Source organism: Medicago sativa, chromosome 8 (genome assembly GCF_051527215.1).
Source record: "Medicago sativa cultivar Bolivia chromosome 8, Bolivia_mono, whole genome shotgun sequence".
NCBI lineage: Eukaryota > Viridiplantae > Streptophyta > Magnoliopsida > Fabales > Fabaceae > Medicago > Medicago sativa.
In genome coordinates, this window is record NC_140756.1 from 84131400 (window position 1) to 84143657 (window position 12258).

The 12258-nt window shown below is 36.0% G+C and overlaps 1 protein-coding gene and 1 pseudogene across 1 annotated transcript; both read right to left on the bottom strand.

Annotated features, from left to right (window-relative positions):
• Window positions 1–1148: 1148 nt before the first annotated feature.
• Window positions 1149–5151, bottom strand: LOC146902416 (zinc finger BED domain-containing protein RICESLEEPER 2-like; annotated as a pseudogene).
• Window positions 5152–9858: 4707 nt separating this feature from the next.
• LOC146902417 (uncharacterized) lies at window positions 9859–12258 on the bottom strand. The gene is made up of 3 exons (XM_085732726.1): window positions 11960–12258; window positions 11746–11821; window positions 9859–11601 (listed from the first exon to the last, which is right to left on the bottom strand). Exons 1-3 carry the CDS (start codon window positions 11987–11989, stop codon window positions 10148–10150), a joined length of 1560 nt encoding a protein of 519 aa, XP_085588852.1. The 5' UTR covers window positions 11990–12258; the 3' UTR covers window positions 9859–10147.

Genomic DNA, 12258 nt, shown 5'->3' on the forward strand with positions numbered 1-12258 from the left:
AGCAACGGTTATGGCGGGTATCGGTTAATCGGTTTCGGCGGATGTTATGGGTGGGTTATGTCGGATGGGGCTAACATCGTGCCGGTTGCGGTTTCATACGAGTTTTATCCCCGTAAATCTAAGTTACCAATGAAATACAAACAAATTAGGCCTATTTTCTTGCCAAATCATACAAGAGTTTAGTTGGCTTAGAAAAGCCTAATTACATCATTTGATCATTCATGATTCAGCCCTGTAATAGTAAATAAACATGAATTTAGTTGGTGAAAGAAGCCCAACTACATCATTCATGATAATTCATCATCCATGTGATATGTATCATAATATTACGGACTTAAAATAAATAAAAGTACACTTGTGCATTGCTTCAAGTTGTTTAGAGTTGATAAGAATCTACTTCAAATAAAATATTACAAGTCAAACTTGGAGTTGTTCAAGTCCGATCCACAACAAGCTCATTATCAACACTTCACAAACCGTGAAGCACCACCATAGCACGGTCGATCACCATCCATGCATCATCGAGATATCATCACCACAACACAACATCAAAATGATCTACATATGTTAAAAAAACAAAATCAGATGTGTCCATTTTTTAGAATTTGACTATTAAAAAATGGATTAAAATCCCTCACCATCATAAGTTGTAAATCCCTCCAAATGCTTCCAACTTCCTGCCTTTCACTTCCATCACCTTGACTTTTACTTATCCTTCAACCGTATACATGAATATTTCATTTAGATTAATATTAATCAAACGTAGGCCGCCGAAATCTTTTATAATTTACAAATATTTGTGTATGATAAAATTTACCCAATAACTATCCACAATATAGCTTGCTTCATTCACCAACTTCACCTCCATCATAAGTTGGATTAAAATCCATCACCATCCTCCAGATGCTTCCAAAAAGAGTTGTTGTGTATACCGGACAAATTCCACAAAAAGAAGTAGATTCTCCAAAAATGCACTAAGCAAAGTCAATAATCATTATGATTAATGACACCAAAAAAGGGGTTAAGAACACTGTAAATATAAACAATAACTAAATTAATAAAATAAACATTGGCATAAATTAATAAAATAAACAATAACATAAACACAATCAATGGCAAAATACTATAATCACTAACAACTAGTTTTTTCAATCACGGCTCATTGGCTGTGATTGAGATGATGATGCATCTCCCGGTACAACAACGAATTTGCTCTAACACCACATGATGTTGATCCATTAGCCTGATGGTCCATCAAATTCTATATACAAGGATCGAAGCAATATGATTAAACAATGTAATTTAAACAAGAATAAACTCCACACATTGAAAAGTTAAAATAAACATATTAAATACGATACAACGGTGGCGGATAACTCAAATTCCTCATTTATGTTGAGGTCTTTGAATTGACTCGAGTGGGTTTCAACCAATTTTGTGCACGGATCAATGCCTCGGCCATTTGTGGGTTCAATGAGCTTCTATATGTATCTATAACTCTTCCTCCAAGCATCGAAGGCACTTTCGAAGCCACGATTGAAAGCGGGTGTAGCTAAAACATCCCTCACCATGGATGACAAAACAGGATAACGACAAGAGTTTTGTTTCCACCAAACAAGGATGTCAAAGTTGACATCCTCTGCACGCTCCTCGTCTAGGTACCTTTCAAGCTCATTTTTTTTAACTATTGATTCCTTCGGTTTAAGATGCTCCTTAAAAGCTTCAGCCCTTGCCAAATGGGATGGGACTTCATTTGGAATCACATTCTCACTAACAGTAACTAGACTCGAATGGACTTGCGAGATGGATGCCCGAATTATGTTGCTGGTCATGGGCATCCTTGTACCAATTGAATAGTTTGAACAGTGAGTATGGATCACGGCAATCGGATCGGTAAAATGTAGGTTGGTCACCATACATGTCATTGAAGCACCACTCCACATAGCTAAACTTGTATCGAGGGTCAAGAATCACACCAAAGTAAATAAGCTTGTTGATGTTTTCAATTTTACCCCAATACTTGTTGTATTTTTGCTTCATTTCGGACCCCATTGAGGCTAAAAGCGTGTTCAAGTTCATGGCTGCTCTTTTCAACTCACAATGAACGAAGCTAGTTGGTGGAATGCCTTGTGCAAAGACACTTGCCGAGACGAGGAAAACTCTTTGGTAGCATCATAGAAAATTCTTAGAAACCTAACAAAACACCTAACATTCTCCCGATCGGTAATACTAGGAGGACCGGCTTCCCCAAAAAACTCTAAATACCCGGGAATCTTCACCCTCCAACTTCTCAAAGGCCGGTTGGAATTTCTCGGCACCATCTAGCATTATATATGCCGTGTTCCACCTTGTTTGGACATCAAGACACAACATCTTCTTACACTTAATTCTAGCAAACTCAATACACTCTTTGAATTTTGCGGCTCTTTGGGGAGAGGATCTCACAAACCTAACGGCATTTCTAACCGAAGAAATAGAAAGCTCATTTTGTTTTAAACCATCACCCACCACAAGGTTTAGGATGTGAGCACAACAACGAAGATGAAAGAAAGATCCATCACCCATTAAACCACCCATGTTATTAATTCTTTTCTTCAAGTAAGCAACAGCTACATCATTAGAAGATGCATTGTCCATTGTTATTGTAGACACATTCCTTATCCCCCACTCTTTCAAGATCTCTTCCACTTTCCTACCTATTGTGTCACCCTTGTGATTGAGGACATCGCAAAAACTCGGGATTCTTTTTTCATAGTTCCGGTCATTGTTAATGAAATGGGCGGTGAGGGTCATATAGCTAAAGTTTTGACCGGATGTCCAACAATCGGTGGTTAAAGCTACCCTAACACGGTCGATTTGAAATACGATTTTAATCGAAGTTTTTCATCAAGATAGAGCTGGAAACAGTCCCTAGCTATAGTCCTCCTAGATGGAATGGTTAAGAGAGGTTGCAACTGTCTACATAAGAGCTTAAAACCTTCCCTTCGACTACCCTAAAAGCATGTTCATCCGGCATTACAAATAGAGCTATAGCCTTCATACAAGCTTCGGGATTAAATCTTTGGCTAGCGGTAACTAAAGCACCACCCTCCCCATTAGAAAACATAAGAGCAGTTTGTGTAGGATCATTTTGTGGATTTTAAAGCATACTTTTGAGTGGGCAAGCAAGTTAGAAGTTCCATGAGTTTTTGGATCACATAAATACCTTTTATGACAGTGTTTGCATGCAGCAGTAGGTTCTGGTTCATTAGGCAACTTAATGAAGTGGTCCCGAGCGGGAGAGGATCTCCTAGGACCACCGGCATTAGGCTTCCTCTTTTCGCAAGACAAGGGAGAGGGGAAGCCCGACAACGGGAACTTGAGTAGCAACCGCTACTTGTTCGATGAGGCTCGGCAACATTAGCACTTCCGGATGTTAAGGTAGAAGACGATTTTGACTTATACTCTCCATTACCGAAAACATGAAGAAGAAAAGAAAGCGTTAGTAAAGCTAGTTTCTCTAAACAAAATACAAATCCAGAAATGACATAATAATGAAAACACTTATACCTTCTTGGAATGTAACTTGTTTCTCTTCTTCATATAACATTAAAAACAATGAAAAAAAAAAACAGTTAAAAATCTATTAGGAATAGAGTAAAAACAAACCCGAAAATAAATAATGATCACAACCATATAGCCATATACCTTATGTTCTTTAAGTTGAGCTTCGAAGTCTTCTTCGGATAAGAGAAAATGAACATACAAAATTTAAAAGAAAACTTTGTTAAGTAATCTATGATGGAAAAACTCAAACCCTAGCCAACAAAAAGTGAATACGGTACCTTTGTGGAAATCGATCTACCGGTACCAATGAATCGTCAAAACATCGAAAAGATGTAGATAATTAGATGGATAACAACAAAATCAAGAGCTTAAGACAAAAATGAAAGCAAACAAAAACCGGTAGCGATTGAGAGAGAGGAAGCAAACGAAAGATGAACACTTACACGGCTTTGAAACGTACATCTTCTTTGGGTTGCAAAATAAAAGCGATCGAGAAAGAGAGGAAGTGGTTAACGGCGGTTGCGCAAGGAAACTAGGGTTTCCCTTAACTTTACGAACTCTGTTCTCTTACTCTCTCTTTCTCTCAATGAAATGGATAAGAATGACCGAATGAGTATGTTTTGAGATATAACCCTAGTTTGTTGTCAATGGACTTAATGATTTGGGCTTAAATTTGATCCAAGAAAAATGCCCAATAACATAACAAAATCGGGGCCTGAGGGTTAAAAATAAGATTAAAATAATATATCTTGGGCTCGGTCGGATTTGGGCTTCGATGGGCTGAAAATCTCGGGCCCGAGCCCGCCCATCTAAACCCATCCGAAACCATTCATTCAATCCGTCCAACCCGGAAACCGACCCGCAACCCACCCAAACTTCCAATTTTCCAACGGATTTGTCGGGTTCGGGTCGGGTCGACTATTGTTGTCCACCCCTATTGACATCTAGTAGTAGTACTAATTTTATTCATCGTACTTCGTCTTGGTTGCCTATTTAATTATTTCATGACTTTATTTATAAAACAATACCCAGTAGTACTAGTTTTACTATTTTTGCAAGTTTTTCATGTGCACCTCACATATTGAAAGATAAAAAAAAAAAAAAAAATGAGAAATCCTATATTCGATATACATTTGTCTACTTATCCTATGTCAAAACAAACAAAAAAGAAAAAAAAATGTATTGTTCTTTTCTTTAACGTTCACTTCAACCAATCAACTAAAGTAAAATTTAACTTGGACCAATGAAAATTGGGGTTCAACTGCCAATTGAAACATAGCGCTTTGATATAATAATATTTTATACAAACGGTTAGGATTAACGATTCGCATGCTATACTGAGTTGTATAACACTCAAGTCTTATGTAGGACTAGCACACCTTATAATTCTTGCCATTAAGTGGAATGCCTAAAATACCCTTAAATTAAACTAAAGCCCAAAATTTCTTTCTCTTCCTTTCTCCTCCCAGGAGCGATTCACTTCACCCCTCCAGATTCATCTTCTTTCCATCGAATCCAATCCCCAATTTCATCTCTATTCTCTTCTTCTCCAGTTTTATTTACTCCCTCTTCCATCATCAAAGCCAATCCCCAATTTTTTTCCATTGATTTGATTTCTCAAAGGACCACTTCCAGGCTTCCAGACAAACCCTTTGTCACTGATGATTTTCGTTTGTGAACCTTCTGCACTGGGTCGTTTTTTGTTCCAGTGGCGATTTAAATTCTGGATTCATGCTAGATTTTCGTTCAATTCAATTTAAATTCTGGGTTGATTCTTCTCCTTGTTAAGAAAACCCCCAATTCTGGGTTTATGCAGTTAATATACCTTCTAATTAATAATTTAATTGTATGGTTACAAATTTTAATAATTTAAATTTGATTAATCGGTTGTTTTAATTTAACATTCAGAATTGGGGTTTGTTAGATCTGGAAGGAAAAACTTTGTAAATTAAATGAGGGAAGGGGGCTGCTAGTGTGTTACTGGATAATAGGATGTATGGTATGTTTTGACTGGAAAACAACCTATAATACGAGGTCATTTAAAGTTTTTTAAGTTGGACCAAAACATGTATTAGTCCAAACTAAAGAGATCTATCAACTAAAATTCATTCACTCTCTATTATCTCTTTCTTCTTTTCATTCGTTTGTGTTTCTTTCCTCTGACTTTTTTTCATATGCCAAACGAAGCATGCATGTACATGTACTATTGGTGTGGAGGTGCCAAGCTATAGTAGATGGGGATTCAATTCAATGTGGTCAAAAGTAGAGGGCCCCGGTATATATGTAAGGAAAAGAATAACCTATCAATATGAGCACCAGTATCTTCCATGATTAATTTATTTCTCCATTGGCTACATACCTTGACTTACTAGAACCTTTAATTCACCACAAATGAAAAATTCACCGTTAATTCAAACATTCACCAAGTTAAAGTGAAATTTGGGATGATCCTGGTTAGTTGGTTGAGAAACAAAAATATTGGATCGCTAGCAGAGGTGCCTAATCACATTAACTGGTCTCTCAATATCTCTCAGACAGCACCATTTGTCTTTTTGCGTAAGCAAATATTATATGGATCTAGGTGCTTTGAGGCCGTTGAGGAAAGAAGCCGTTAGGGAGGCACACTTTGCATTTTCCTCTTTCAACTCTAGGCTATTTTACGCGGTAGCTATATAATTAAGTAGGGGTGTTCAAAACCGAACCAACCCATTAAAAAAACCGCAAACCAAACCAATCCAAACCGAAACCGCAAAAAACCGCACTTGGTTCGGATGAATTCGGATGACTTTTGCACTAAACCGCGCGGTTCGGTTCGGTTTGCGGTTTGCATCTCAAGCAACCGAACCAAACCAAACCAAACCGCAAGAATAATGAATATTACTTAAAAATGTACTAGCCCAATTACATAGCTCAAGAATAATCTCTTTTGATTCGATTTTTCCATTGCTTTGCACCATCGGGTTCGATTCTAATTCCTTTCCATCTCTTTCAATTCATTTCCCGTGATGAATATGTTTCCTTTACTTCCCAATAATTTGTTTCATGCTTATGTTTCTTCTTAACTTTACCTATTTTGATATAAGTTTTACCTAATATTTTTTCATATAAACGGCAAAATAAAATGTCCTATGTTTATTTTGTAACAAAGTTGGCAATATTAGAGTTAATGTAATATTTTTTTATCTCGCGATAAACCGCACAAACCGAACCAATCCAAACCGCATTGGTTTGGTTTGGTTTGGTTTGGATGACTTTTTAAAAATCAACCGAACCAAACCAAACCGCACGCTTTTTTATCTCGCGGTTTGGATGACTTTTATGCTCAAAACCGAACCAAACCGCACCGCGAACACCCCTATAATTAAGTGGGGATCTTTCAAGCACTAACACATACGTCGAACACAAAAATGAAACTAACACTAATTCAATGGGAAGTCAATATGCATTTACTTATTTTAAAACATTAATCTTTTTTTGGTTAAGTAGGATAGCGGCTAGAACCCGCACATTTTAAATATAAAGAAATGAAAATTCTATGGTTCGAACCTATATATATATATATATATATATATATATATATATATATATATATATATATATATATATATATATATATCAACTAAGTTAGGTTTACAACGAGGTTTTTGAAATATGAATTAATTCAACATAAACGTGTTGAACACCAACAAATTTTTTATTTAAAATAAAGTGTCGATGCTTCAAAGGAATGGAATAGATGTAAACAGAACCCCACATTCTTCATATTCAGTCACAAGAGAAGGAAACAGTGATTAGATGGATGGATGGATGGAGGAGATGCACCTTATCAATATCATCATATCATAACGTCACCAATCCCATCCCAACCAAACAACATGATTATTATTAACGAATGTTCCTGAAATACTTTTTAAATATTTCAAAATAAATACTCCCTCCGTCCCGGAATAAGCGACCTATTTTTTAAAAAAAAGTGTCCCAAAATAACTGACTCATATCAATTTTCAATACAACTTTCATCATTCTCAATACAATATAACACTAAATAATACTACTTTTATCATTCCCAATACAATATATTCCACTTTCCCCTTTATTTATACACTTTTCTTAATCTGTGTGAAAAACCAAAATAAGTCAATTAAACCGGAACGGAGGGAGTAATTATCTTTAAAAATGTTAAATATTATAATTTTTAACGTATTAATTACATACATATTTATAAATACTTGCTACTTGTTTCTTTAAAAATATGTATCAGAGACCTTCGTTAACATTTTTCTTAACATTAGCAGTATTACCACCTTGAAGAGAGAACAGAGTGGCATAATAAGTGGGTCCCCTGTCACTCCTCTCATTTGTTTATAGGTACTACTACTGTATATAAAAAAAAATCTGGAGAGATACTCTGTGCTGAAAAGACAATACACTTCCTCTGTGAAGTGTCAACGCCGTTAGATTTTCAAAATATAAGAAAAGTAGTTAACTTGTCCTTGTCGATCTAGTTAACCTCATCTCATCCCCCCACAAACCTTCTCACTCTTCACTCACTGCCCATTGCCACTCACAAGTTAGTAAATTAACAACTTTAATTTTACATTTTTGCATTACTTCCTTCCTTTTTAACAAAATTTCTTTGATAAAGTTTAATTTGGACCACCAAATACATTGCTCCAACTTACATCACTTCAATATAAGACATTGATATCTTTTAAATTTATTCTAACGGACCAGAGAGCTCATGATAAAAGCTACTCCAATGGATTATTTTAGTGGTGTAAGTTGGGACAATCTATTTAGTGGTGCATCCAAATTTCAAAATTAAAATCCTACGTAGTTTAGTTGATGAGTTAAAAGTCGTTGAAAGAGCTTAAATGAGGAAGTCTTGAATTCGAAACTAACATTGCTAAAATTTATCTATAAAAAAAGAAAATCAAATTAAATACTAATTAAATACACTTTACTAGGCTAAAACAGGAATCCAGATATTTTTTGTGAACATTATGGTTCCAGTTAGGGAATTTTCGGAATAATATATTTACTACAGCATTGAGTTATCCCAATCTCAGATGGATCAACAGTCAACTCTTCAATTTGATGTGTTATTATGTGGCTAACATCTAATCTGCACCTATAACAATTCCACAGTTATTGCCATTACGTGTTGCACAACAACAGTAATTGCCAGAATAATTCTTTAGGTTTTGTTTGCGAGTTTTGAGGGGAAGGAAAGGAAAGGGAGGGAAGGGAGAAAGGAGAGAAAACCTTCCCTTGTTTGGGAGTTAAAGAAACCAACAAGGAAAGGAGATGGAGAGTTTATATTATAATTTTACTATTTTACCATTTTTTCTCTTAAAATCAATGTATTATGTTATACTTTGTAATTTATCTTGTAAATTATAATTGAAATTTTGAATTATTATGAGGACAAAATTGTCAATTTGTATGTTTAATCCCCCCAAAACCCTCCAATTTGGGAACTTTAAAATTGGACAAATGAAGCCCTTCAAAACCTCCTATAACCTTTCCCTTGTTTTTTTAAAACTCGCAAACAAGAGTTACCTCTCCATGCGCTTTCCTTCCCTTCCCTCTCCTCCAAAACTCAACTCGCAAACAAAGCCTTAGATGGATAATATCCACACTGTTTTGCAACCAAAAAAAATATCCACACTGTTTTACCTAATTTTATTTTTTATAAACATCCACCACATGATGAATTATGTGACCATTATGCATATGGCAGTCTATATCACTTGATGACTCTTTTTCAATACAAGTACTATATACTATGAGTAATACCGTAATTGATAGGAATTAATAACCTTAAGATTAGAAAATGACATATAAATACAATCAATTTTTTCTAGAAGAATTAATAATTAAAAGTTTTAATCAGAATGTGATTGAAAACCACTGTTTAGGTTTGATTTGGGTTGGTGAATTGAAATCATCTCCGATTCTCCATTAGTAGATGAAATAGAGAGATCCAAATGGGTGGGTCCAACCCAAAATGGCTGAAGATAAACCAAACCAACCACTGTGGCCACCGCATCACCTCACACAAACAAACATCCATGATTTGTTTTGCATTGCAACAAAGGGAGACAGGAAATAATGTCTACAGATAAGATGAGATACCACAAGATAAGCCAATAATAATTTAATACTACTAGACACACTCACTGAGTAAAAAGATAACATCGAAATTTTCAAGAGAAATGAGCAACCAGAGCTGGGAATTTCTTTCATCCCATTCTCAATAACATTGATTTCTTTCTTATACTATCTGTTTATTATGCTATTCCCAAAATATAAACACATATAAACATATTTTTTATATATAATAGTGCTGCCCAAGAACATAATTAACATAGTAAATATCATAATTATATTTCTATAAACTACTCCTCTATGGTAATTAGAAACCCCCTAAGATGAAAAGGGGGTCAAAAACAAAGAAAATTGAAAACAGAACTAAAAAACTCATGTTTCACTGGGTATAATATATTGCATAAAATTAGAGAGGATAGGTACTATAGTTGAACAATCATAGTTGAACAATCACCATCACCATCACCATGAACATTGTTTGTTTGATGAATCACATGACATTGCAGCTGGAAGTGTTCTCATCGCTGAAAGCATGTGAGTAAGGATCTGGAGGAGGATAAGGGTAAGGAGGATACATGTAATTCACCTCAGGAGGTGGCCTTGCATACATCATTGGCTGCTGAAATCTCTGGTCATTTTCCACCATAGCAGCACGTTGTTGGTTCATCATTGCAGCAGCCATTAACTGTTGCTGTTGTTGTTGCTGCTGCTGTTGTTGATATGGATTCCCCTGCATCATTTCCGGTCCTGGACCACCACCACCACCTTGAAAGTAACCTCCTCCGCCTGCCGGTAGACCTTGAACAGCAGGAATGTTACCACCCATTCGGTTCATAGGCATACTCATTGGCCCCATATTATTTCCTCCACCACCCATACTACCAGGATGAGATTGACCACCACCTCCACCACCCATCATTTTTTGAAATCCATTATTCATAGCCTGAACATTACCACCACCGCCTCCACCTCCGCCACCAATTGGTATCGACATACCCTTCTTACCCCCATCGTTATTTTGATTACTACCATTATTCCCTCCATTCTTGTTTCCACCACCATTATTTTTAGCTTCTGGCATGCCACCATTATTTTTGTTACCTCCACCTTGATTCTGATTATTCCCTCCACCACCACCACCACCACCACCTTTCTTTCCTCCATTGCCATTTCCACCATTCATGCCATGAATTTGAACCGGCACAGGTCCTCCACCACCAGGTTTCTGTCCATTTCCGCCACCACCACCATTAAAATTGCCACCCTTCATAGCACTCATAAGCTGTGGATGATTCCCATTCAACATCATGTGAGCACCATTCCCCATAGGCATAGAAGGGGGTTTCATCTTATTAGGTGGCAAACCAACCATTTCATCATCAAACTCATCATCAAAATCTTCATCATCATCTTCGTCGTCATCATAATCATCCATTTCATCATCACTAAAATCATCCTCATCTTCAGGCACATCAAATTTAACACCTTTAGCATCTTTAGGATTCTGATTCGGGTTCTGGCCCGGATGCTGATTCGGCGGCATCTTCATGCCTTTAAATTGAGCTAGATCTTGAAACCCTTTCATCTGTTGAAGTTGTTGCAACTGTTGTTGAAGCTGAAGTTGCTGCTGCTGCTGAGGATTTAGTCCTTGTAGTTGTTGTATTTGTTGACCACCTTTGGGTTGGTTATTGTTTCCACCACCCTTCTGGTTTTGATTCTGACCTTTGTTGTTTCCACCACCTTTGCCATTGTCAATTTGCATGTTCTTTAACTGATTAACAACGTTGTTCTGGTTATTATTTTGATTATTGTTTGGTTTGGGAACACTCCATAACTCAGCATGTTTCCCTGATTTTGCAAGCTTCTTGATGAGAACATTTGGGTCCACATTCCCTGAAACTGTGACCTTCCCTTGTTCTGCATCTATCTCAGTTGTAAATACTCCTGTCATTCATTAATCAACACAAAACACATATTCAACATTTACTCTCAAAATTAAGGTTCTGTTTTGGATAATAATAGTAATAATTGAAAGCTATGATTAAGGTTTTGTAAATAAATCACGATATTAAGTGCATACAAACATACCATCAATTTTCTGTAAGATTTTCTTTACTTTGTGTTTACATCCATCACAGTGTATGTTCACTTTTAGAACAGATTTCTGCATACACAAATAACAAGGATAAGTTTCATTTCATTGTTAAATAAAAAATTAATGAGACAAAACAAAACTTAGAAATATACAAAACATAAAGCAAAAAAAATAAAGAAAGATGGAGAATGTGATGGGAGTGAGTACCTGTATCTTCAAAAATTCTTCTTTACTCATGACCAATAGGAATAAAGTAAGTAACTTGTGATAAATAAAGATCTGGGCTATAGAGAAAAATGGCGATTATAGATCTGAAAATGGAGTATTTTATGTTCTTGTTTGGTGGAGTTTTATTTGGTTTTAGAATGAAATGAAATGAGAATAGAAGCAAATGAGAGAAATAAATGGTTTAGAAGAGTCTCTGAAACATAAGAGGCAAGTTTGAGAGTTAGGAAGAGAGAGAATGGTGGGTAGTAGTAGTCACTGAGAGAGAATGGGGTAAGTGT